Below are 26,615 nucleotides of genomic sequence, written 5' to 3' on the forward strand. Positions count from 1 at the left end.
CCCTGAAATAGCACGTTTCCATCGTGTCTTTTTCTACCCGCCCCTTCTCCCCTTCTCCCCTTCCCTGTAACATTTTCGCGCGAGTTGTTGGGGTAACGTGTTTTGTATGCCGGCGTGCGCCTGATCAACATTCGCTTCAAGTGAGGAGTGTGCCAATGATTGTGGCGTTATGGTAATTCGCTATGATAAATCATATATTAGCGTTAATATGAAACAGACGCTGATATATCATTTAGTTAGTAAGCTAACCGATCAGCGATTTAGGTTTTACACGGCAAGGGAAAACCCTCGCCCACGCGGTCAAGGGACAGTGATCCATTCAGTAATACAAAACGCGCGTTCTCTAAGTTTACCCGCCGAATATGCAAAGTACTGTGTATCATGTGGGCCAATCAGATGTTCGTTCTGATTCCCCGATTCACTCAGTGGCGCGAAAACTTGGTAGTTGCAGTCTGGGTCAACGGACGACAATATCTGTAGAAGTATTGCAAACGTTTTAGTCCGTAAAGTTATTTTAACATAATGGCGACCGACGTCGTGGATGATCTGGCGATGAGGGAGGCCCAGAGAGATTATCTGGACTTTTTAGACGACGACGTAAGTTGAAAATGTAATCTTGTGTTGAGAGAGAGGAAGCCCATGTATGGAGTCAAAATGAGGCCAGAAAGCATTGTAAACGTAAGTGAAGTATTGTAAACAAAAACATATGAATTGTAAACGTAAGTGAAGTATTGTAAACGTAAGTGAAGTATTGTAAACGTAAGTGAAGTATTGTAAACAAAAAATATATAAATTATTACTTAATTATTAAAAAATAAAATAAAAATTGCATTTACAATACTTTTTTGTGTTTACAAAACCTTTTCTGCATTTACAAAACTTTTCTGCCTTTACAATACTTTTTCTGCGTTTACAAAACATTTCTTGCGCTGCAAAACATTCTGGCCTCTCTTTGACGTGGGGGCGGGGTTAGATGAGTGGCGTGTCCAGAGAGGAAGAGGCGGAGTTTCGGGATGCCCACCGCCATATGAGCGCTGCTCAACGTTTTTTGGACTTCTTCTATGGTTTTGATTTATATATGGCGGTGGGCATCCCGAAACCCCGCCTCTTCCTCTCTGGACACGCCACTCATCTAACCCCGCCCCCACGTCAAAGAGAGGCCAGAATGTTTTGCAGCGCAAGAAATGTTTTGTAAACGCAGAAAAAGTATTGTAAAGGCAGAAAAGTGTTGTAAACGCAGAAAAGGTTTTGTAAACGCAAAAAAGTATCGTAAATGCAATTTTTATTTTATTTTTTAATAATTAAGTGATTATTTATATATTTTTTGTTTACAATACTTCACTTACGTTTACAATACTTCGCTTACATTTACAATTCATATTTTTTTGTTTACAATACCTCACTTACGTTTACAATACTTCACTTACGTTTACAATGCTTTCTGGCCTCATTTTGACTCCATACCCATGCGTCTGTGCTGGGACAAAAGAAGTTGGCAGAACTCTTGACATGTAACGTTACTGTAGGGCCTACTTTACGCAGGCACTGATTTCAGATACCCAACATAGCTAGTTTTTGCTAATCAAAGTCTCATCTAACATACATTTGGTCTCTTAAACTGTATTTGTCACAGTGTCTGAGTCAACAATAAAAGCTATGTTAATGGATAGAAATTGAAATATGAAATATGTGCATAGAAATATGTCTATGGATAATTTAGCTAGTACTAGCTAGGCTAGCTACCGATCTAACTTAAGAAGCTAGCCACATGCAGAGGCTGTTGGATAGGTAACTAGCTATCCAGACTGACCATATACCTCTTCCATACACAGCAAGACCAGGGAGTGTACCAGAGCAAGGTGCGGGACATGATCAGCGAGAACAAGTCCCGTCTCATTGTCAACATCAACGACCTGAGACGCCGTAATGAAGCCCGCGCTGCCAGGTTTGTAACGGTGTCGTTGGACACACATGCATAGTTGTACAAAGTAAAGACCAACTAACTATTGGACCGTATGAACACCATATCCCCGCATCATAGTCATTGGTAGGTATAACCACGGCGTCTCTCTTGTCCAGCTTTGATTTGTGATAAACCTAAAATTCCATTAATTCAGGTGTTGAAGAAAGGTGTTTTATAGGACATAGCTTACTGCAAGAAAACACAGTAAGACTTTTTGTGGGACACAACAAAGCTTAAGTCAATGCCCAACCACATGCACAGTTAAATAATCAGTATTTTGACTTAAGTCCACAGTACTAACTACTACCTGCATCTTGTCTCCTGTACCAGGCTGATGAACAATGCGTTTGAAGAGCTGTTGGCCTTCCAGCGAGCTCTGAAGGACCTGGTGGCGTCTGTGGACGCCACCTACGCCAAACAGTACGAGGACTTCTTCGTGGGCCTGGAGGGCAGCTTCGGCAACAAGCACGTCTCGCCGCGCACCCTCACCTCCCGTCTGCTGGGCAGCATGGTGTGTGTGGAGGGCATCGTCACCAAGTGTGAGTGTGTCGGACACTGTTCCCCTGTCTCACCTGTCTGTGTGCACCATGTCCTACACTGTTTCCCTGTCTCACCTGTCTGTGTGCACCATGTCCTACACTGTTCCCCTGTCTCACCTGTCTGTGTGCACCATGTCCTACACTGTTCCCCTGTCTCATCTGTCTGTTAATTCAGTTCATATGTTCTTTCACCAATGTACGTGGTGAGACTTGTCTAGCTGCGAGTATTCTAGATAGAGAGATAGATAGATAGTCAACTTTATTTATTCCCGAAGGGAAATTCTTATGTTGCAGCAAATACACACAATGGTACAAAACACAACAAGAAGTCACAGTAGGCACAGAAATTTACAAAGGGGCAGTACAATAGACAAGATGTAAAAATGTTGTTGTTATATAATTACTTGATATGATTGTGAACACTTGATATCGAGAAGCTAAGCCTGTGGATGCACCATATCTGTTAGTAAGTCACAACAGCACAAGTAAGTGTGCTGTTTTGCAGGCCGAAGAACAGTGTAACCCCTGTTAATAGGGGTTAGCCGGCCTGTGTGTGAAGCTCTGTCCTCTCCTCTGTGCCCAGGCTCTCTGGTGCGTCCCAAGGTGGTGCGCAGCGTCCACTACTGTCCTGCCACTAAGAAGACCATGGAGCGTAAATACACCGACATGACCTCGCTGGACGCGTTCCCCTCCAGCGCCATCTACCCCACCAAGGTACCTCCCCCATCCGTGCACCCTAATCCAACATAAAAAGTAGTTTGTGGCGAGTACACTCGTCTCGCCGACCCTAAACTTAACCCTCCAAACTCCGCCCCTTCTCTCCGCCCACCCAGGACGAGGAGAACAACCCGCTGGAGACGGAGTTCGGCCTGTCCGTCTACAAGGACCACCAGACCCTCACAGTGCAGGAGATGCCAGAGAAGGCCCCCGCCGGCCAGTTGCCCCGCTCCGTGGACATCATCCTGGACAACGACCTGGTGGACGTGGTGAAGCCTGGCGACAGGGTCCAGGTGGTGGGAACCTACCGCTGCCTGCCTGGCAAGAAGAACGGCTTTACTTCCGGTACCTTCAGGTGGGCACTCGCAAAACAGACTTATTTATAGCGGTCGTATACATCTCACTTTTGGCTTACTGCCAATAGGCTCTGTGCACCAGCTCCACTACTTCCTGAAAGTCACTTGGCATCTTTATTTCCTGTCCTATATGATTGGATTAAGTGATTAATCAGGTGTGCGCTGGGTCTGCCGCACACCTGATTAATCACTTAATCCAATCATATAGGACAGGAAATAAAGATGCCAAGTGACTTTCAGGAAGTAGTGGAGCTGGTGCACAGGGCCTATTATTATTTATAATTCAGCTGTGCCACCCTTTCACCTTTTGGTAGTTTGATGTAAGCTGCTGTATTTCTGATTAAGTTGTCTTGTTGATCCCAACCCTCTCTTCCCTCATGTCTTCAGGACCATCATGATTGCCTGCCAGGTCAAGCAGATGAGCAAGGAGGTGGCTCCTGCCTTCTCTGCTGATGACATAAACAAGATCAAACTCTTCAGCCAGTCACGAACCATGGTGAGGGGTCAGCGTAGGTCTGGTGATGTTACCCCCTGGTGGACTTCACCATGGGTTCATCTCAATAGTCTGATGTTACCTCCTCTTCTCTGCAGCACAACACATCATCATACAGAATATAAGCTTTTGGAGTAAGTAAACACAGGATGCAATTTATAACTCGTGTGTGTGTGTGTGTGTCTCTCTCCAGGATGTGTTTGACCAGCTGGCTCGCTCCCTGGCCCCCAGTATCCATGGTCATGAGTACATCAAGAAGGCCATCCTCTGCATGCTGCTGGGAGGTGTGGAGAAGATTCTGGAGAACGGCTCTCGCATCCGTGGAGACATCAACGTCCTGCTCATAGGTACGGCGCCGAAAACCGGCATTCTGGGGGATCTCTCACTTGTTCTCTACTTCCCTTAGAACAGGCATTCCCAAACTGTGAGGCGGGCCTCCCCTGGGGGGCCCCAAAGAAATTCAGGGGAGGCGCGGAGGGATGGTTAGAAAAAAGCTATAAAAAATTAAGTAAAAACATGTTTTTTTATTTTTTAAATGTCTATGGTTTTTATGAATGAAACATCAAAATAATTAATGGGATAGATGTATAGCCTACTGAATGTGTGGATAGTGCAGAGAGAGCCTCCCCCCACAGGCATGGATGTATTGTGCGAAAACGTCATAACGTTAACTAGCAACAGGTGCCACCGAGCTAACTTAGCTGTGTATCGTTATGGGCTTGCTAACGCTGCCTTGCATAATGGACACATTTGGGGGGTTGGGGCGGTGCAGGTGTGTCACTGTTTACAGAGGGGAGGCCCAAATTGATGGAGTTTGGGAACCCATGCCTTAGAAGATTCTCTTTAGGATGGCAGTGATTTCTGTTAGACTGGCACTAGATGATTGCTATTAGACTGGGACTATTCAGAGAGCACGACAAACAAGAATCCCTTGCTCTATATAAGAGCATACCAAACTATGACGCAGGACCCCAAAAATCAAGATTTTGAGCTGCTTGTATGAATGGTTTCTGGAATGTTCTTGAGCTGTATCCTCCTGACCTTTGACCCCCACCCCAGGCGACCCGTCGGTGGCTAAGTCCCAGCTGCTGCGCTACGTGCTGCACACGGCCCCCAGGGCCATCGCCACCACGGGCAGGGGCTCCTCCGGGGTCGGGCTCACCGCCGCCGTCACCACCGACCAGGAGACCGGTAGGTCACTCTGTGCGCACGCACGCACACACACACACACACACACACTCATACACACACACACACACGTCACCACTGACCAGGAGACCGGTAGGTCACTCTGTACACATGCGCACACGCACACGCTCACACACGCACACACACACGCACACACACACACACACACACACACACACACACACACACACACACACACACACACACACACACACACACACACACACGTCACCACTGACCAGGAGACCGCTAGGTCACTCCGTACACACGCTCACACACACACACACACAAGCGCATGCACTCACTCACCCACTCTAAAGGTCCTCTAAACCAGGTGTTTTCTCCCTCAGGTGAGCGGCGTCTGGAGGCGGGGGCCATGGTCCTGGCCGACAGGGGCGTGGTCTGCATCGACGAGTTTGACAAAATGTCGGACATGGACCGCACGGCCATCCACGAGGTCATGGAGCAGGGTAGGGTCACCATCGCCAAGGCGGGCATCCACGCCAGGCTCAACGCTCGCTGCAGCGTCCTGGCAGCTGCCAACCCCGTCTATGGCAGGGTGAGAGACAACACACACTCACACATGGACATAAGCAGGGTCCAAAATGAACTCTTAATAACTAGCCAGTGGCTGGCAAAAAATCTGTCTAGCTGGTAATTTTTTTCATTTGCCAGCCAGTTGGCTGGTAAGTCAAAAGTTAGTTTTGGACCCTGAACATAAGCGTATGCCTATCCACAGGAGGGTGTAAGGTCCATCTCTGTCTCACTCACACACACACACACACACACGCACACACACACACACACACACACACACACACACACACACACACACACACACACACACACACACACACACACACACACACACACACACAGACACACACTATTGATGTAACCATACTCAGTATTGTTCAGAATATTCCAATAGTCATCAAATCAAACCCGCAAGCCTAATTTATTCTTATTGGAAAGTGTCGCTCGACAAAAAATAAGTATCACTCGTCGTCTTCGCGTGTATGGTTTAGTGAAGCTTCTCTTATAGAGGAGGAGGAGCTGTTGAATATATTTTTTTCCTGAGAGAGAGGAGGAACAGAAATTTGTTGCACAAGCAGACTCTCCCTGGATTTATCTTGTCCAGAGGATGAACCGAGTGCAATGAATGAGAGAAATGGACGAAGGAATGCACTTTAAATATTTCAGAATGTCTGCTAACCGGAAGGAAACAAGGAAGTGAAACAAGCATATCCACGGCAATCACACTTGCGCGACTTGAGTCTGCGACATTAGACAGTTCGGTGGTGTGCAACACCCCTCAGCGACACCCCCAGTATGACCAGTATAAGACCCCCATGGACTAACCCCCCTCCCTCCTGCCCCTCTATGCCCCCCCAGTATGACCAGTATAAGACCCCCATGGACTAACCCCCCTCCCTCCTGCCCCTCTAGGCCCCCCCAGTATGACCAGTATAAGACCCCCATGGACTAACCCCCCTCCCTCCTGCCTCCCTGCCCCCCCCAGTATGACCAGTATAAGACCCCCATGGACTAACCCCCCTCCCTCCTGCCCCTCTATGCCCCCCCAGTATGACCAGTATAAGACCCCCATGGACTAACCCCCCTCCCTCCTGCCCCTCTATGCCCTCCCAGTATGACCAGTATAAGACCCCCATGGACTAACCCCCCTCCCTCCTGCCCATCTATGCCCCCCCAGTATGACCAGTATAAGACCCCCATGGACTAACCCCCCTCCCTCCTGCCTCTCTGCCCCCCCCAGTATGACCAGTATAAGACCCCCATGGACTAACCCCCCTCCCTCCTGCCTCTCTGCCCCCCCCAGTATGACCAGTATAAGACCCCCATGGACTAACCCCCCTCCCTCCTGCCCCTCTATGCCCCCCCAGTATGACCAGTATAAGACCCCCATGGACTAACCCCCCTCCCTCCTGCCCATCTATGCCCCCCCAGTATGACCAGTATAAGACCCCCATGGACTAACCCCCCTCCCTCCTGCCTCTCTGCCCCCCCCAGTATGACCAGTATAAGACCCCCATGGACTAACCCCCCTCCCTCCTGCCTCTCTGCCCCCCCCAGTATGACCAGTATAAGACCCCCATGGACTAACCCCCCTCCCTCCTGCCCCTCTATGCCCCCCCAGTATGACCAGTATAAGACCCCCATGGACTAACCCCCCTCCCTCCTGCCTCTCTGCCCCCCCCCAGTATGACCAGTATAAGACCCCCATGGACTAACCCCCCTCCCTCCTGCCTCTCTGCCCCCCCCAGTATGACCAGTATAAGACCCCCATGGACTAACCCCCCTCCCTCCTGCCCCTCTATGCCCTCCCAGTATGACCAGTATAAGACCCCCATGGACTAACCCCCCTCCCTCCTGCCCATCTATGCCCCCCCAGTATGACCAGTATAAGACCCCCATGGACTAACCCCCCTCCCTCCTGCCTCTCTGCCCCCCCCAGTATGACCAGTATAAGACCCCCATGGACTAACCCCCCTCCCTCCTGCCTCTATGCCCCCCCAGTATGACCAGTATAAGACCCCCATGGACTAACCCCCCTCCCTCCTGCCTCCCTGCCCCCCCCAGTATGACCAGTATAAGACCCCCATGGACTAACCCCCCTCCCTCCTGCCCCTCTATGCCCCCCCAGTATGACCAGTATAAGACCCCCATGGACTAACCCCCCTCCCTCCTGCCTCTCTATGCCCCCCCAGTATGACCAGTATAAGACCCCCATGGACTAACCCCCCTCCCTCCTGCCTCTCTGCCCCCCCCAGTATGACCAGTATAAGACCCCCATGGACTAACCCCCCTCCCTCCTGCCTCTCTGCCCCCCCCAGTATGACCAGTATAAGACCCCCATGGACTAACCCCCCTCCCTCCTGCCTCTCTGCCCCCCCCAGTATGACCAGTATAAGACCCCCATGGACTAACCCCCCTCCCTCCTGCCTCTCTGCCCCCCCCAGTATGACCAGTATAAGACCCCCATGGACTAACCCCCCTCCCTCCTGCCTCTCTGCCCCCCCCAGTATGACCAGTATAAGACCCCCATGGACTAACCCCCCTCCCTCCTGCCTCTCTGCCCCCCCCCAGTATGACCAGTATAAGACCCCCATGGACTAACCCCCCTCCCTCCTGCCTCTCTGCCCCCCCCAGTATGACCAGTATAAGACCCCCATGGACTAACCCCCCTCCCTCCTGCCTCTCTGCCCCCCCCAGTATGACCAGTATAAGACCCCCATGGACTAACCCCCCTCCCTCCTGCCTCCCTGCCCCCCCCAGTATGACCAGTATAAGACCCCCATGGACTAACCCCCCTCCCTCCTGCCTCTCTGCCCCCCCCAGTATGACCAGTATAAGACCCCCATGGACTAACCCCCCTCCCTCCTGCCTCTCTGCCCCCCCCAGTATGACCAGTATAAGACCCCCATGGACTAACCCCCCTCCCTCCTGCCTCTCTGCCCCCCCCAGTATGACCAGTATAAGACCCCCATGGACTAACCCCCCTCCCTCCTGCCTCTCTGCCCCCCCCAGTATGACCAGTATAAGACCCCCATGGACTAACCCCCCTCCCTCCTGCCTCTCTGCCCCCCCCAGTATGACCAGTATAAGACCCCCATGGACTAACCCCCCTCCCTCCTGCCTCTCTGCCCCCCCCAGTATGACCAGTATAAGACCCCCATGGACTAACCCCCCTCCCTCCTGCCTCTCTGCCCCCCCCAGTATGACCAGTATAAGACCCCCATGGACTAACCCCCCTCCCTCCTGCCTCTCTGCCCCCCCCAGTATGACCAGTATAAGACCCCCATGGACTAACCCCCCTCCCTCCTGCCTCTCTGCCCCCCCCAGTATGACCAGTATAAGACCCCCATGGACTAACCCCCCTCCCTCCTGCCTCTCTGCCCCCCCCAGTATGACCAGTATAAGACCCCCATGGACAACATCGGTCTGCAGGACTCTCTGCTGTCCCGGTTCGACCTGCTCTTCATCATGCTGGACCAGACGGACGCAGAGCAGGACCGCGTGATCTCTGACCACGTGCTGCGTATGCACCGCTACAGAGACCCGCGCCAGCAGGACGGAGCTGGTAGGTGTACTCACTCACACACACACACACACACACACACACACACACACACACACACACACACACACACACACAGCAGGAGAACAAGGCGTGGAGAACTCGTAGGAGGCTATTGCTATCCTAGGCCCTGTTCAGACAGAACGCGTCTTAGCAGCCAGGGGCGGCTTTTTGCAATTGTTAGTAGGTGCGCCTGAACGAAGTTGTGCATTTCCATAGCAGATGTTCCTCTGCTATGGAAATGCTTCACCTCACACACAACTTTTTCTGGCTGGCTGTCTATCCCAAGCTCGTACACAGACACTATCACAACAAGGATAGAAAAGCCCAAACTTAGTTTAATTTATGGGACAAACAAAAATCCTTTCACTTGTCTCTGCAACCTCTGGAGGCATCTCCCGTGCTCGGGTAGTGAAAGGATATCTCAAAAAGGCCACTATCGTTATAATATATCCAGCCAAGCTGTCAGAGGCAAGAGACAACCTGATCACTAGGTGACCATCTACTGTGTCTAGCTAGCTAACAGGTTACATTTTAGATCCAAGGCCATTAAAGGTTGGCAGCAAACAGGGCAGGGGCGGAGACAGAATTGTCACACTTTTCTGTAACGATTTGCTGGGGCGGTAGTCAGGTCTTGGACTGACAGTTTCAGGTTTTAAAATTTTTGAGCTTCGAATGTCTGAATTGGAGATTCGATTGTCAATACAACCGATGAACCGTTGGGGCCAGCCCTACTATGTGTAGGCAGCAATGGCGCTGGGTGGGGCGGTAGACATGTTGTACTGACTGCGTGTGTGTGTGTGTTGCAGCCATGCCGATGGGCGGGGCGGTAGACATCTTGGCCACCGAGGACCCGGACGCTGTCCAGGAGGAGCAGGAGGAGCTGCAGGTCTACGAGAAACACAACCACCTGCTGCATGGCAAGAGACGCAGGTACACACACACACACACTCACACACACACACTCTCACACACACTCGCACACACACACTCGCACACACACACTCTCACGCACACGCACACACACACACACACACACACAAAAACTCATACTCACACTCATACACACACACACACTCACACACACAAACTCATACTCACTCATACACACACACTCACACACACACTTGTCTGACACCGACGGTGCTTAGCTAAAGTGTTGTTTGTTCCAGGGACAAAGTCATCAGTAAGGAGTTCATGAGGAAGTACATCCACGTCGCCAAGATGGTGAACCCAGTGCTGACCCAGGAGGCAGCCAATCATATCGCAGAAGAGTACTCCAGATTGAGGAGTCAGGAACAGATGGGCTCCGATATCGCCAGGGTGGGTACAGAACACACACACACACACACACACACACACACACTTGGCACATTTAGAATAAACTTGAACTTTGCATTGAAGTTTCATTTACATTTCTCCACACACACTTGGACCGTGTTGTGACTCACTCTGTGCACATCCCTCCCCCAGACGTCCCCGGTGACAGCCCGTTCGCTGGAGACGTTGATCCGTCTGTCCACCGCGCACGCCAAGTCCCGCATGAGCAAGGTTGTGGAGCTGGAGGACTCTGAGGTGGCCGTGGAGCTCGTCCAGTTCGCCTACTTCAAAAAGGTATTTTATCAGCTGATACAGTCAAATAAGACTTCTAGAATGTGCTGCAAGTTCTGAACTGTTGTGCAAGTTCTGGAATGTTCTGTAAGTTCTAGACCAGCGGTCCCCAACCACTGCATTTGCGGTGCGTCCCCACGGAAAAGATCAAATGCGCGCGCGCGCAAACACTGCAAATCTATGGGTTGGGACTTAGTTTTCATAATAGCCACTCATCATTTCACAGCACACATGCCCACTTGCTTTGCTGTGGGGCTTACAGTAACGGAATCATTATGCCAAAATGACACCAAAAAGCATAAAATCACTGCCCAGCATACATCTAAATTCCCCCATCTAAAATTCTCCTCACCAACTCCGTAGCCCACTCGTCCTCATCTCCACCATCCTCTCTCCCCAATTCCAAGCTCTCTGCATCATATTCCTCTTCTCATTCCTAGCAATCTTTTTCTTTTAATACATCCATGCTGGCAATGCGTTTGCTGCCCGTGCTGTCGCCACCCTGTACCGCCGAAATGAGTTTTGCCTGCGCTTAGGGCCGCAACTGGTTAGAAGAAAGGAAATATATTTGACTGTTTTTTGGGGCGTGCGTGACCTGAGTGAGTCTGTCATGCATTCAGAATAGTCAAGCAAGCGATTTACGAGTAACTTCAGTGGGAAATAAAAGAATGACTGAACAGATACCATTAGATATTACAAATCAACAAATCATTTATTTTGATCATTACAAATGAGATGGCGGATCCAATCAAATAGGTCCTGTCCAAATCTCCGAGGTCCTAGATCTTGTTCCATCAGGATCCGGCACAAATTAAGCCCTGCTCATGACCCCCCCCCCCACCGCCCTGGACGGCCGGTCCACGAAAATATTGTCAATATAAAACCGTCCGTGGTGCAAAAAAGATTTGAGACAGCTGTTCTAGACTGTTGTAGTGCGAGTTCTGGAATGTTCTGTAAGTTCTAGACTGTTGTGTGAGTTCTGGAATGTTCTGCGTGGTCCGTAGGTTCTGGAGAAAGAGAAGAAGCGTTCCAGGCAGGAGAGAGATTCTGGGTCGGAGGAGGAAGAGGAGGAGCCTACCACACAGCGCACGCCACGCTCCCAGAGGAAGAGGTCAGACACTCGCCCACACGCCAGAGAAACACACGTTACTGTACATGTCAGCCATTTTAGGAACGGGTGATGCAAAACTTTACTTGGCATACGAGAGAATATATTCATGGCGAGCAATGTTCATAAGTTTTTACATGGTAAAGCACCTTTCCCTGGACAGTAACCAAGAACCTGGTCCCCATTCTGACTGCTGTGGTCACGTAGGCCGTTCCCTACACTGGCTCCCTGTATCGGCTCGCATCCAGTTTAAAACTCTGGCGCATACCTACAGGGCAATGAAAGGAACAGCCCCCTCCTACCTCCAGGCCATGGTCAAACCCTACACCCCCTCCCGACCGCTACGCTCTGCTACCTCAGGGCGACTGGTTGCCCCGTCACTCCGAGGCTCCTGCGGTCGATCGACACGGTCACGGCTCTTCTCTGTGCTGGCCCCGCAGTGGTGGAATGAGCTGCCCACTGATGTCAGGACAGCAGAGTCGCTGCCCATCTTTTGTCGCAGGCTCAAAACTCATCTCTTCAAGCAGTACTACAACAATCCTCCCAACATAGCACTTATTGTATTATATTATATTGCACTGTACTTTAGATTGTGATTCTTGCACTTTGCCTTCAGCACTAGATTATGCTCTTAATCACTTGTTTTAGAAAGAAGATGCACTTGTGAGTTCTGGCAAGTAGTAGTACATTGGCTCTTCCTACGTTAAATGCAATTATTGTTAGTTGCTTTGGATAAAAGCGTCTGCTAAATGACTGTAATGTAATGTCACGTCACCGTGGGTACTGTGCTGTTGTCTGATGGTGCGCTGCTGTTCTGTGTTCTGGCCAGCAGGGGTCGCCGTGGCTCCCAGAGCAGTGAGGCCTATGACCCATATGACTTCGCTGGAGAGACAGATGTCCCCGAGAGTAAGACACACACACACACACACACACATACACAGACAGCTGATTATGTCTATGCTATATTTCTTGAGAGTATCTGGTCACCCACCACAGGTGCAGCACAGACTGCAGTTCTGAAAGTACCTCATTAGTGTCCAGTACCAGGCCTATCTGTCAGTGCTCTAACTCTACACCCCCCCCCTCTCTGTTCCCCTCCCACCCTCAGTTCAGGCGGGCACCCCCAAACCCAGCCAGCAGCAGGGGGAGGAGCCTATGGACGACGCGGTGCCCCCCAGTCAGGACGGACAGACAGAGGTGTCTGCTGAGAGGTGGGTGTCTGTCTCTTCTAGGGAGTCTCTTCTGTCTCTTCTAGGGAGTCTCTTCTGTCTCTTCTAGGAGCAGGTGCTGCAGTCACACTGCTGTGAGGTCCTCCGTCCCTCCGTCTCCTGTCTAATGAGAGAGTGACTGACTGTCCCCCCCCCCCCACCCCCCTCCAGGCTGAAAGAGTTCAAGTCGTCCCTCCTGGAAGTGTTCCGCTCCGCACACGCTCAGTCGGTGGGTATGAATCGCCTGACGGAAGGTGTGAATGAGGCCCGCCAGACGCCCTTCACCGCCATGGAGGTCCGCGCTGCGCTCGCACGCATGCAGGACGACAACCAGGTGATGGTGGCCGACGACATCATCTTCCTCATCTGAGGAAGATGAGTCTGAATGGAAGGCTGGTGTGAGAAGGAGAGGTTGTTACTTGATTGTCTTAAGTTTTTACTTCAGTTACTTCAAGTCTCATTTAGAATTAATCAGTTGATGGACTGAGGATGGCTCTAAAGGTGATTTTGTTTTATTCATCAACAATTCCTTTCAGTTTCTTCTCTTTCTCCGTGTTGCTTTTAAAATCAAGATCATCCTCATCTAGCCCTCGTGCAGCAATTCATTCTTTTGTTTTATTCTGTTTTTATGTTTTAAAACATTTATTTTATGATTTAGAAGACCTTTTGTATGTAAATATGTTTTGTTAAAAAAATATGTTTTCATTGTATTCTGTCAACTGATTGTGCAGAGCAACAGAAAAATAAATTCCACAATGTTGAACAGCAACAGAGCATCTTTAGCTGGCCTGCGTCTGACTCTCACTTCCTGTGTCACATACATTACAGTCCGTAACAGGTGGTCACTTGGCAATGCAACGGAAACAGGAAAACATAACATGCCGGAACATCCAATCCACGGTGTTCTTTGTAGATGAAGACCTTACACAATTCAGGTTTTTGGCACACCAAATAGAAATTAAAAAGGTGTGCCAAATCGTGTCGAGTGTCGTTCGACACTTGTCTATTAATGATGCATATTGGCTTTTTTGGACTGGTGCCGAAGGCCAGCAGCCCCAATACTCAAGATGCTGCATTGTCACTTGTTCGGTAGCGTGTGTTGTTGGCCGGCAGCTCTCTTGGCACCACAAGAGATAGTTATGGTTATGTAACGTTAGTTATGTAACGTTATGTTATCACTCACCTAGACCAAATGAACACTTGGAGAAAGCAACTAACACGAGCAAGCCGTCAAGGAACTGTTTCAGGCGAGAAAGTAACCCTGGTCCAGGTCGGTATACTATTCGGGGCTGTACCCTGGTATACCGCCCTGCCGGGAACCATTCATTTTTCACTTACATTACTGTATCTACAGATAATATTTTGTTACTCTCTGAACTGAAGATAGTTTTCAAAAGATGAAAGCCTTTTTTTCCAAGGTGTCTACAGTTGCAGCACCCCATCTTTTATATAAAAAGCAACTTTTTGCATTTAATTATCACATATCTGCCAAGGCCCGCATGAGCAAGGTTGTGGCCATGGAGCTCGTCCAGTTCGCCTACTTCAAAAAGGTCTGGCAACTCAGTCAACTGATACAGCACATTCCCGTCCCCCTTCCCCTCACCCTAACCCGGGTCCGTATCCTTTTCCTACCCCCGACCCCTGCCTCTACCTGGACCCAGGCACACTCACACACACAGACGCACACCAGTCCTGAGCTCAGATCCCCCTCCCCTCACCCTAACCCGGGTTGTTTCCCATTCCTACCCCAACCCCTGCCTCTATCTGGGCCCAGGCACATTCATGCACACACAGACATACACCAGTGTTTGCCATACCTCCTATGATGTTTTTAGCCTCTCTTACTCTGAAAATGTAATTTAATGTAATTTATTGCTTTATAAATGTTCTTAGCCAGTAGACAAACATACTCCAGGAGCTTGCTCGACAGCCTTGTTGAGAGGGGTCAGGGAAGAATTTTTACAGCTCACTTATCTGGCCCCCGGGTGATACTGTTTGCTTGCTTCCCTCTGGAATATGTAGGGGTGGGTCGTATGCCCACCTCCCTTGTTCTCTGTAAAGCGCATTGTGTTGCCTCTGGGTATGAAATGCGCTATACAAATAAAGCATTGATTGATTGACATTCCAGAAGTCTATTCTACTGTAAGTTCTGAACTGTTGTGCAAGTTCTGGAATGTTCTGTAAGTTCTGGAATGTTCTGTAAGTTCTAGACTGTTGTGTGAGTTCTGGAATGTTCAGTGTGGTCCATAGGTTCTGGTGGAGAAGGAGAAGTGTGCCAGGCAGGAGAGATTCTGGGTTGAAGGAGGAGGAAGAGGAGGAGCCTATCACACAGCCAACGCCACACTCCCAGAGGAAGAGGTTAGACACCACACTTTCCAAAATAAGAAGAGAGGACCTCGATCATATTTTCCTGAGATCCTGATAGTGGAGGCAGAGACAATTAAGCTGAAAACAAACAAAAAAAAGCTAGAACTGGAGAAGTAGAAGTTGGCTTTAGAGATGGCTGCTACAAAATACTCCATGTATCTTTGAAGAAGGGTAGATTTCATTCACAATGCTGCCTTGATGAGTTTTATAGCACAAAAATGAATCAATTTGTAGCCTAGTAGTAGTTATCTAAAACAATAAACTAGAATGCAGTCGGAGTGCGCAGACCTCCATCTCATGGAGGCATGTCGTCAGCATGTACAGTGACATTAGAGTAGCTATACTTTGAGGCAGCAAATGTCCAAAATATACTAGTGGTGCATCACTGTTGCCATTGATGAGCAGCTGGGTTTGACACGGCTGGGGTCTGCCGAGCCCTGTGGAATATAATGCAGTCAGGCTCTTTCTGTATTGCAGGGGTCGCCGTGGCTCCCGGAGCAATGATGCCTACTAGCACAGTGGTGCTACAGTAACTTTACTGTCTCTTCTAGGAGCGGTTATTCCTGTAGCTCTACAGTAAAATTGCCGTTTCTTCTAGGAACAGCGACTACAGTAGTTCTACAGGAACGCTGCTGTGACCTCTGTGTCTGGCAGTGCTGTTGACCCTAGCAACGTCTCCTGTCGATTGAGAGAGTGACTGTCTATCCGCGTTCACTCCCGGGCTGAAGGAGTTGAATTCGTCCTTCCTGGTGGTGTTGGGGTTAGTGGAGGTCCCCGTTGCTCTAGCACACACGCAGGGCGACAACTGGGCGATGGTAGTCGACGACATTGTCTACAAATGGGGGCGGCTGTAGCTCAGTTGGTAGAGCGGGTCGTTCAGTGATCGATTGGTCAGTGATTCAAATCCCAGCTCCGACTGTCCACATGTCGAAGTGTCCTTGAGCAAGACACCTAACCCCAAATTGCTCCCAATGAGCAGGTTAGCACCTTGCATGGCAGCTACTGCCATTGGTGTGTGAATGTGTGTGTGAATGGGTGAATGAGAGGCCATTGTAAAGCGCTTTGAGAGCCACTAAGGTGGAAAAGCGCTATATAAGTGCAGTCCATTTACCATTTACAAATAAGCTTTCATTGTAATTTGTCAAGTGGAATTGTGCAGAGCAGCAGAAAATTAAATTCCACAATGTTGAACAGCATCAGCAGCAGCATCAGAGCAGCATCTGTAGCTGGCCCGAGTCTGACTCTCACTTCCTGTGTCACAGACTTACTCACTCCCACACAGTCCGTAAGTCTCCCTTGCGGTTTGTACTGTACGGTAGTGGAACACAATTCAGTGCAACTGAAACAGCAGAACATGTAACATTACGGAACATCCGATCTGCAGTGTTCTCTACTTACTGCAAACACTTGCTATACTTAGCTTACTAACTTACAATTACTACTGTGGGGAAGTTACATGGTGGCCAATTTAGGCTTCGTACGATGATGTGTATGAGACGAAAATGATATCAGACACTTCTGACTTCAGACTGCATTTATGCTTCAGTCAACGCTCCCAGCTGAAATATCTTATCTAACGCCATCTCACGGGGGTTTACGGTATTATCTAGCGCTGTCTCAGGGTTTACAGTAGGCCTTTGATCTCTCCCCCTCCTCCTATCTCCTTATCTCGCCATGCATCTCTGCCACCTCGCAGTTTCACTCCTCATTCAACATGGACAGGCTCACCTGACTCTGGGAACATGTCACCTGATGGTGTTGAAGTGCTAGCTGTGCTACGATGAGTGGGTTTCATACTATCATCGTGAGATTGGTTTGTCAGCGTTTCTTGAGAAGTGGGCTCGTAGTGAAAAACATCCAGAGGTTTCTCATTGAGGGATGTTGGTTCTTCAAGACCGACTCAAAGCAGAGACAGAGATGCACCGTCACCTGATCGGAGGTCTCCACTAGACGCTACGTAAATGTAGGCTCACTCTCACTCTCCACAGTTAGCACTGAACCCTCTCCCAAGCGGCCAGGCCAGGGTGAATGCCTGTTCCCAGAGTGTGGTCTTCTGGAGTCTCCTGCTCATGGTTAACTGTAAATTAAAAGTCTATCATCGTGGCGATCATCGTGGCGTCCATGGTTTCAGTTTCCAGTCTGATGCTGCTGAGTCATGATGATGATGATGATGATGAAGATGATGATGTTTCCAGAAGTGTTACTCTGGCCTAGATTCCCCCCGGCTGGAGAGAGTGGGCTGACTGTCACATCTCTCTCTCTCAGAGTCAGTGACTGTGTTCTATTATGTAGTGTCATGACTATTGTCATTGTGCTTGTATAGATTTATAACTAAAGATTAAATAAAGAAATATAAATAAATTTAGATTAATTTTGAGATGTGTGCCTTTTAAATCTGTTCTTATCCTGATTTATTAGTTGTATTGTTTTTTCCCTCCTAAAACAAATCAAACTAAATTAATATTTTTGCAGAGCATAACTTGTATTACCTGAGGAAATGGTTGGTTACGTAAGGCTACATACTGTCAGTGTTGGTTAGGTGCCGTTGACCCAAATGATGATCTTATGTGTGTGTGTGTGTGAGAGAGAGATAGAAATGACTTGAATACACTATATGGCCTCTTCTGTCACTAGGTTTATGGTAATTCAAAATGAGGTCAGGCAGACGTGGAGGAGACCTAAGAGAAGATGCAGTGCATGGAAAATAACAGGGTAGACAGTGTGGGGTAACCTATTACTTAAAGACATGAAAAAGATAAGAAATCTTCAAACATCGACCAGATTAATCTGTGAGATTAGAGTTGATGGTTGCATTAAAAGGTACATCAGGTTTAGGATTAAACACCTGTTAGAACCTCAATCCCCAATCAACCTATTGATCAAAATTCTTATCGTTAGATCAGGAAATGCTCTCAGCCTAACACACCAGATACTGTACCTCTGACTGTATATAAACACCTCATAGAAGAACACAGCTGCACCCAACGCTGACCGTCGCTACCAAGTCCCACGCTGAGGAGAAATACGTTTTGTCATGGTGAGTTTTCCTATAGTTCTCATTTGAATTTCTTTACACTGCACTGTTTATTGAAGTCTTAGGGATATACAACTTTATTAATATTAAAGTTAGATTATATATATATAATTTTTCCTTTTTATTTTTTTATTTTTTACAAAGCACAAGGTTTAGGCCATTGACGTAAGAGTCCCTATAACTGTTGAATTTATGGTTGATCTAAAAATAAAAGAGGCATTGCTAAGCAATAATAGTGATATTTGATTTGGAATCATGCTAGAGTAACACGTTTGGCCAGGTTTTCAGAGTGTTGCTGGTGCTGGGTCTGGTGCTGCACGCTGTGATGACTGGATCCCAGCAGAAGAAGAGTCGCTACGTCGGGAGACTCATCATGGACCCTGGCCCTGTAAGGGAGACCCCCCAGAACCTTGGTCCTGATCTCTCCAACCTGTCCCTCTCTCCCTGGACATACAAGTGAGGCTAGATGATGTGTAGATTTGGATAACAGTGCTTGGCGCAGTAATGTTAAGTGTTCGTGTGTGTGTGTGTGTGTGTGTGTGTTAGGTGCACAGTCTCAACCCTGTGGATTTAGAATGTCCTTTCTGTTTATTCTGTGAATAATAAAATGGTCAACCTCTGTCTCTATCTGTCTGTCTCTCTGTCTGTCTGTCTGTCCCCAGAAACACCTATGACCCGGATCGCGTCCCCCAGCGGCTGTCCCACGCCCAGTGTACCCGTTCCCACTGTGAGACGGTCTTCGGAAGGGAGGACGTCACGTTCCGGTCCAAACCCATCCGCTACCAGGTCTTGGTGCTGCGCAGGGTCCAGATGGACCCGGACCACGCCGTCGCCAAGGGCGGGAAGAGGGGGAAAAAGGAGGAGGGGAAAAGGGGGGAAAAGAAGACGGAGGGGAAGAAGAAGGAGGGGAAGAAGAAGAAAACGAAGAAGAAGAAGGGCAGGTATTTCTTCAGGCTGGAGAGTGAGATCATCACAGTGGGCTGTACCTGTGTGATACACCCCACCATCTCAGGAGGGCTGGCTGAATCAGGACGTGCAGAATGAAGTGCAGGACCTTTTTCGACTAGAGATGGAACGGTATGAAAATTTCACATCACGATTATAGTGACCAAAATTATCACAGTTATCAGTATTATTGTGGTATTGTTAAAATGTGCTAAAAGTACTGATGCACACACTGAAGTTATTCACCAAGTTTTATATTGAAAACCACAAATACAATTCGCAGCACTATGCACTTTTTGTTTGCATAAACATTCAAATAATGCATACCGGACACAGTTGCTAACTTTGGTTGATGCTGGACAGTATTTACAGTGAGTTTATCAAATCAAACATAGTTTCAGTGATAATTGTATCTTGATACATTTTATCAGATTTTAAGAGTTAAGTTCAGATTTAAACATGCTCTTGATGGAGTGGACTGAAGGTCTGACATTGAACAGGACAGAGAGTGAGAGCCAGAAGAAAGTTTGATTCAAGAGAAGCGTTTACTGACCATGCCAAAGAGAAACAATGCAGCCTTTTAGAACAGAACACACACAGATAGCAAGTAGAAATTCCTCATTCCCCCAAATACAGTGCAAACATTTACAACAACATCACATTTCAGTCAGTGTGACTCAACACGGACCCTGGTCCCCACAGTCTGCCTCATCTCTCTCTCTCTCTCTCTCTCTGTCTCTCTCTCTCTTCTTTTCTCTACAGTAGCTCACCTTATCATTCTCTTTCATCAAAAAAACACAGAGGATTCCTTTTGACAGAGACATAGCGAAACTGAGCACACACACACGCACACCCTCGGTGCTTTCGATTGACAGCCAAAGCTCATCATGTCAGCAAATCAGAATTGCGTTCTCGTCCTCTGCTCTTGGTTCAAATTCAAAATCTGAGTCTTGTTGTAACCCCCCCGAAGATGCTCCGTAATGTTGTAACTGTATTTACTGTATCTGTGTGCTTTTCATTTGTGCTTAAAAGTGATGGTTTTGTGTATGTTGTGCTCTGATTCTATATGTGACTGAAATGTGGTGTTGATCTTTTAGAAGAGTGATAATCTAACGTTAATAAAGACTTAATCTGAAATATTTCGATGACGGTTGTCATTTTTAAGTGATTCCATTCTGTACGGTAGAGAAAAAGACAGACCGTCTTCCATTTGACTTTTATGGATCGTTTATTGAAATTCCTGGTTGACCCTCAAAATAGTGCAGAGCATAAGTGATCGTGCATAAGCGCATTCCTACTAACTTCTAACATGAAAGAAAGCTGGAAAAGCCTGGTATGTACAATATGTGAAGCAAGTGCAATTCGGTGTGTGTGTGTGTGTGTATGTACATGTAACTGTGTGTGTATGTCTGTAACTGTGTATGTCTGCAACTGTCAGCGTGTGTGTGTGTGTGTCTGTGTAGTATCTGAGAGGTGTGTGAGGTGCTTAGGGCGTTGGACTGTATTCTTTGTCTAATTACTACAGTAGCACAGCAGGGCATCATCCTGGCCACACCCTGACCTATGACCCTACCACTCTGCTGCCACCCAAACAAACCCCAGCTTCTCTTCTTTGTTGTAAATCATCACTTTTTAGTTTATTTTGATATTTTGACCCCCCCTCCCCAAAAAAAGAGTTGGTTAGAGTTTGTTTGATTTGTTTGTTTTGAATCGTTACATCATTCGGTGCATCCAATCAGGTGCTTCTGTTTGAGACCTCTGTTTTGAGGCCTCTGTTTGAGGCCTTTTTAAAAGTTTTTTTTCCTCTCACTTTGCCTTGATCTTCTTTTTTCACGACTCACAAAAACCAGTCCCGCTCTCTCTCTCTCTCTCTCTGTCTTTCTTCTCGTCTACCGACAGGCCTCCTCTTTCAGTTCTTTGTTCTTCCTCACTTCCTCTGCATGTTTGTCCTGCGAAAAGACAACATATGCACGAATGTAAACGTTGTTGTTTTTGTTATCATTAATCACACCCAGACAGGAACAGTGGGAAACAAAAACACTCATATTGTATTCATGCTAAACCCCTCACTAGAGAGCTAAGACTATAGACATACTTCCAGAACATAGTTGGAAGAGTAAAACACTATATAATGCATCTTTGTGAATGCAATTTTATTTTGATATTAAATTAGGATTTTGAGATTATATTAGGATTTTGATATTAAATGCAATCAAATGAGATTGAAGAACACTGAACTGGGATAACAGATAGAATGGGGTTTTATAATTTTATCAAACTAGACAATAGGGCACCACCCCACGCCGGAGAGGTAATAGAAATGGGAAAATGAAGGAGAATGATAAAGACAGAAGGAACCTTCTCCTGCAGCCGTTCCAACATGGCTGCCAGCAGGGCCTCCCTGTTCTCCTTGTTGGCCTCCATCTTCTGCTCCAGCTTCTCCTTGGCGTTCTTGATGAAGTTGTTGTTCTCCTCGAAGGCCTTCTGGATCACCTCGCGCTCGTGCTCTCTCTTCTCTGCCAGGTGCTTCAGCAGCTCCGCCTCCTGACACTAGGGGGCGATGTGAAAACATTAAAGGCCCTACGAAGAGTTTCGGGAAGCGGAAGTGTTTTCCGCCCAAAAAGACCACATTTCCCATCAGCCGCCGTCGTAAACCTTAGCTACCTGAACCGGGGCTGCGTTCCGAATCGAATACTTCTACTTCTTACTACCAGTAGGCCTTCCTACTCCAGCTGCCCTTAGAAAGTAGGCCTACATACTTTGCAAGCAGTAGGCATCCAATTGGGCCATACTACCTTGTCATAACATTGCGCCTTGAAATTTGCCCACATCGTCGCTGTCCATAACGCAACATTCGTCTACAGCTGTCACGACTCGCACATGTGACTCACATTTCCGTTGCGCACAGGATTGTGGGTCAGAATAGCCAGAAAAGCCTGCTGGCTTGCATACTGCAAAATACGACCGGATGTAGTAGGACATCCTGGTATTTTTGCCATACTGCATGTGGCATACTATGTATTGGGACATACTACATCCTGTTTTGGCATACTATATAGTAGGGTAGTATGCGATTCGGAACGCAGCGGGTGTTTTGAAGACGGACTGATGGCCAACGACGAGGTAATTACATAGGCGTTACTAGTAACGTTACTTCTATTCAGTAGCGTAGGCTACTGCAGTAAATCGTTTAGTCATTCCGACGAAGTTCTGAACGACCCGACCACAAAATAATAAACTACATAGAAGAAACGACATTTGTCGAAAATGGACACATAAACAAGTGTGGGTAATGTAGATTCACCCACATTAAAATGAGACTGTTTCGTAACCAAAAATAAACTCCTTGGGGTCCCTTTAATGGTTCCCCATGTGATCTGCCAAGTATGTAGGCTACAGGATAGTGTGTGTGTGTGTGTGTGTGTGTGTGTGTGTGTGTGTGTGTGTGTGTGTGTGTGTGTGTGTGTGTGTGTGTGTCTGTCTGAGTATGCCTGCATGTCGAAGTCTGAGTGTGAGTACATGCTTGAAAACATACATCTGAAACCTTGCGTAACTGTGTCTCCTCCTCCTCCTCCTCCTCCTCCTCCTTCTCCTCCTCCTCCTTCTCCTCCTCCTCACCTTCCTCCTCTCCTCAGCGGCCTCCAGTTTCTTCTGGATGTCCTCCAGGGAGGGGTCCCGGCGCTGGGCGGCGTTGAGCTCGGGAACGCCGTCGAAGGACGGGGGCTTGAGGATGACCTCGAACGCCTGGCCCGACGCCCGCTTGTTGAGCTCCTTCACCTCCACGTCCTTGATGGCGCACCAGCCCAGGTCTACGGCGTCTGAGGAGCACACGGTGACACTGCCACTGAACGCACAGCACGGACCAATCACATTACTGCGGCGCTACAGACAACACAGCAGGGATGCCATTCATTTATGGAGAAGAGAGACGGTGTGTGTGTGTGTGTGTGTGTGTGTGTGTGTGTGTGTGTGTATGCGTGAGAGAGAGAGAGCTTTACCTTCGGCTTTGTATGTGGGCTTGTCTGTGGTCTGTGGATTGAGGCAAGAGCAGAAGAGAGACACCAGGGGGAGCTCTTTCACCTTCTCCTTGTACGCTGCGTAGGAACAACACAGACACATCATGGTGGAGGGGTATTGGTGTGCGTGTGTGCGTGCGCACGTGTGTGTGTGTGTGGAGTGGGATTGAGCCATTACAGCCAACAGAGTCACAGTCAGGAGTCACAGTCAGGAGTGTTTCCAGTCATCTATGTTCATCTGTGTTCTTTACCTGCCAGGGTCATCCTGCTTCTCTGTGGGTCTCGTTCACACCAGTTCTAGCCTCAGATCCTGACAATGCTCTTCCTAGAGAGGGAGGGAGGGAGAGAGAGGGAGAGTGGGGGAGGGGGAGAGAGAAAGGAAGGGAGAGAGAGGGAAGGAGGAAGGAAGAGAGAGAGAAACTGAATTACTCACACTTATGGAAAAATTGGTAAATATAAACTGACAGACTCTCTCGACTATACAATCCCTTCTCTTTTCAAGAGTGTGTGTGTGGGGGGGGGGGGGCTATTGTGTGTGTGTGTGTGTGTGTGTGTGTGTGTGAGAGAGAGAGAGAGGGGGGGTGTATCACACTGCATAGTGATAAATCACAGCTGTGACGTGAGAGGATCAGCAGTGTGACAGCAGAGAGAGGGAGAGAGAGGATGAGAGAAAGAGAGAGAGGTGAGAGGGAGAGAGAGAGAGAGAGAGAGAGAGAGAGAGGGACAGAGGGAGGGAGAGGGAGAGAGTCAGAGAGAGATGGGGAGAGAGGGATAGAGAGACAGAGAGAGATTGAAGATTGGCAGAATGTTTCACCAACTGTCCCAACAGAAGTCCCCTCTGTACAGGATGTTAGATAACCCTCCAACCCTGCTGTCAGAACTGCACACGTGGACTCAACATGAGACTTTTTTGATTGATATTATTTAGTGTCAATCTTTATCATCATTCCCTTGAGGGTGCTAGATGTTGAGAGACATCACACACACACGCACACGCTCACTTGGTTCTTTAACTACCAAGGCAGATCAATACAGGTGTCCTGCAGGGTAAAGCAATATGAAGACCAAGGAGACTGCATCCTTCATGGAGGATCTCAGTGGCTCCACAGTCAGTACAGAGGAGTCTGTTCTAAAGAGACTAGCAGTTTGTTTTAAATACACTACTAGTCTGTTCTATAAAGAGACTACCATTCTATTCTATAAAGAGATTACCAGTCTGTCCTATGGTCTACCCGTCTGTTCTGTAAAGAGACCACCAGTCTGTTCTATAGTCTACCAGTCTATTCTATAAAGAGACTACCAGTCTGTTCTATAAAGATACTACCAGTCTATTCTATAAAGAGACTACCAGTCTGTTCTATAAAGAGACTACCAGTCTGTTCTATAAAGAGACTACCAGTCTGTTCTATAAAGAGACCACCAGTCTGTTCTATAAAGAGACTACCAGTCTGTTCTATAAAGAGACCACCAATCTGTTCTATAAAGAGACTACCAGTCTGTTCTATAAAGAGACTACCAATCTGTTCTATAAAGAGACTACCAGTCTGTTCTATAAAGAGACCACCAGTCTGTTCTATAAAGAGACCACCAGTCTGTTCTATAGAGACCACCAGTCTGTTCTATAAAGAGACTACCAGTCTGTTCTATAAAGAGACCACCAGTCTGTTCTATAAAGAGACGACCAATCTGTTCTATAAAGAGACTACCAGTCTGTTCTATAAAGAGACCACCAGTCTGTTCTATAAAGAGACTACCAGTCTGTTCTATAGAGACCACCAGTCTGTTCTATAAATAGACCACCAGTCTGTTCTATAGTCTACCAATCTGTTCTATAAAGAGACTACCAGTCTGTTCTATAGAGACTACCAGTCTGTTCTATAGAGACCACCAGTCTGTTCTATAAATAGACCACCAGTCTGTTCTATAGTCTACCAGTCTGTTCTATAAAGAGACTACCAGTCTGTTCTATAGTCTACCAGTCTGTTCTATAGTCTACCAGTCTGTTCTATAAAGAGACTACCAGTCTGTTCTATAGTCTACCAGTCTGTTCTATAAAGAGACTACCAGTCTGTTCTATAGTCTACCAGTCTGTTCTATAAAGAGACTACCAGTCTGTTCTATAAAGAGACTACCAATCTGTTCTATAAAGAGACTACCAGTCTGTTCTATAGTCTACCAGTCTGTTCTATAAAGAGACTACCAGTCTGTTCTATAGTCTACCAGTCTGTTCTATAAAGAGACTACCAGTCTGTTCTATAGTCTATCAGTCTGTTCTATAAAGAGACTACCAGTCTGTTCTATAGTCTACCAGTCTGTTCTATAAAGAGACTACCAGTCTGGTCTATAGTCTACCAGTCTGTTCTATAAAGAGAATTCCAGTCTGTTCTATAAAGAGACTACCAGTCTGTTCTATAGTCTACCAGTCTGTTCTATAAAGAGACTACCAGTCTGTTCTATAGTCTACCAGTCTGTTCTATAAAGAGACTACCAGTCTGTTCTATAGTCTACCAGTCTGTTCTATAAAGAGACTACCAGTCTGTTCTATAGTCTACCAGTCTGTTCTATAAAGAGACTACCAGTCTGTTCTATAAAGAGACTACCAGTCTGTTCTATAGTCTACCGGTCTGTTCTATAAAGAGACTACCAGTCTGTTCTATAGTCTAGCATCCATGTTCCCTGTCTCTGTCTCTGTGCATCTGTCTCTGCCCTCCCTTCCCCGTCCTTATCTTATTACCTAATGACCAGCAACTCTCCTCCACACACACACACACACACACACACACACACACACACACACACACACACACACACACACACACACACACACATACACTTTCCTGCAGATATAAAGCTTGGTTGCATCCGGTACATTATTAATGACAGCCGCTAAAACGTGGAGTGAGTACACTGAGTTCTTTCTCTCTCTCTCTGTCTCTCTCCCCCCCCCCTTCCCTCTCTCTCTCTCTCTCTC

General features: G+C 47.8%; 2 protein-coding genes across 2 annotated transcripts; one reads left to right on the forward strand and one right to left on the reverse strand.

Annotated features, from left to right (window-relative positions):
- The first annotated feature begins 458 nt into the window (after nucleotides 1-458).
- On the forward strand, nucleotides 459-13,940 carry mcm3 (minichromosome maintenance complex component 3). The gene is made up of 17 exons (XM_084440364.1): nucleotides 459-597; nucleotides 1,833-1,945; nucleotides 2,294-2,502; nucleotides 3,086-3,216; nucleotides 3,336-3,574; nucleotides 3,963-4,071; nucleotides 4,262-4,415; nucleotides 5,128-5,259; nucleotides 5,607-5,815; nucleotides 9,184-9,358; nucleotides 10,165-10,288; nucleotides 10,528-10,678; nucleotides 10,829-10,969; nucleotides 11,971-12,077; nucleotides 12,907-12,980; nucleotides 13,183-13,285; nucleotides 13,454-13,940. Exons 1-17 carry the CDS (start codon nucleotides 523-525, stop codon nucleotides 13,650-13,652), a joined length of 2,445 nt encoding a protein of 814 aa, XP_084296490.1. The 5' UTR covers nucleotides 459-522; the 3' UTR covers nucleotides 13,653-13,940.
- A 7,577-nt stretch (nucleotides 13,941-21,517) lies between these two features.
- stmn4 (stathmin-like 4) lies at nucleotides 21,518-23,908 on the reverse strand (the record flags this gene model as incomplete). The annotated part of the gene is made up of 5 exons (XM_084440051.1): nucleotides 21,518-21,577; nucleotides 21,987-22,178; nucleotides 23,247-23,446; nucleotides 23,627-23,722; nucleotides 23,896-23,908. The coding sequence occupies 5 exons, from the start codon at nucleotides 23,906-23,908 to the stop codon at nucleotides 21,518-21,520; spliced, it is 561 nt and encodes a 186-aa protein (XP_084296177.1).
- Nucleotides 23,909-26,615: the final 2,707 nt, after the last annotated feature.

The sequence above is a fragment of the Borostomias antarcticus genome, assembly GCF_949987555.1.
Source record: "Borostomias antarcticus genome assembly, chromosome: 6".
Lineage (NCBI taxonomy): Eukaryota > Metazoa > Chordata > Actinopteri > Stomiiformes > Stomiidae > Borostomias > Borostomias antarcticus.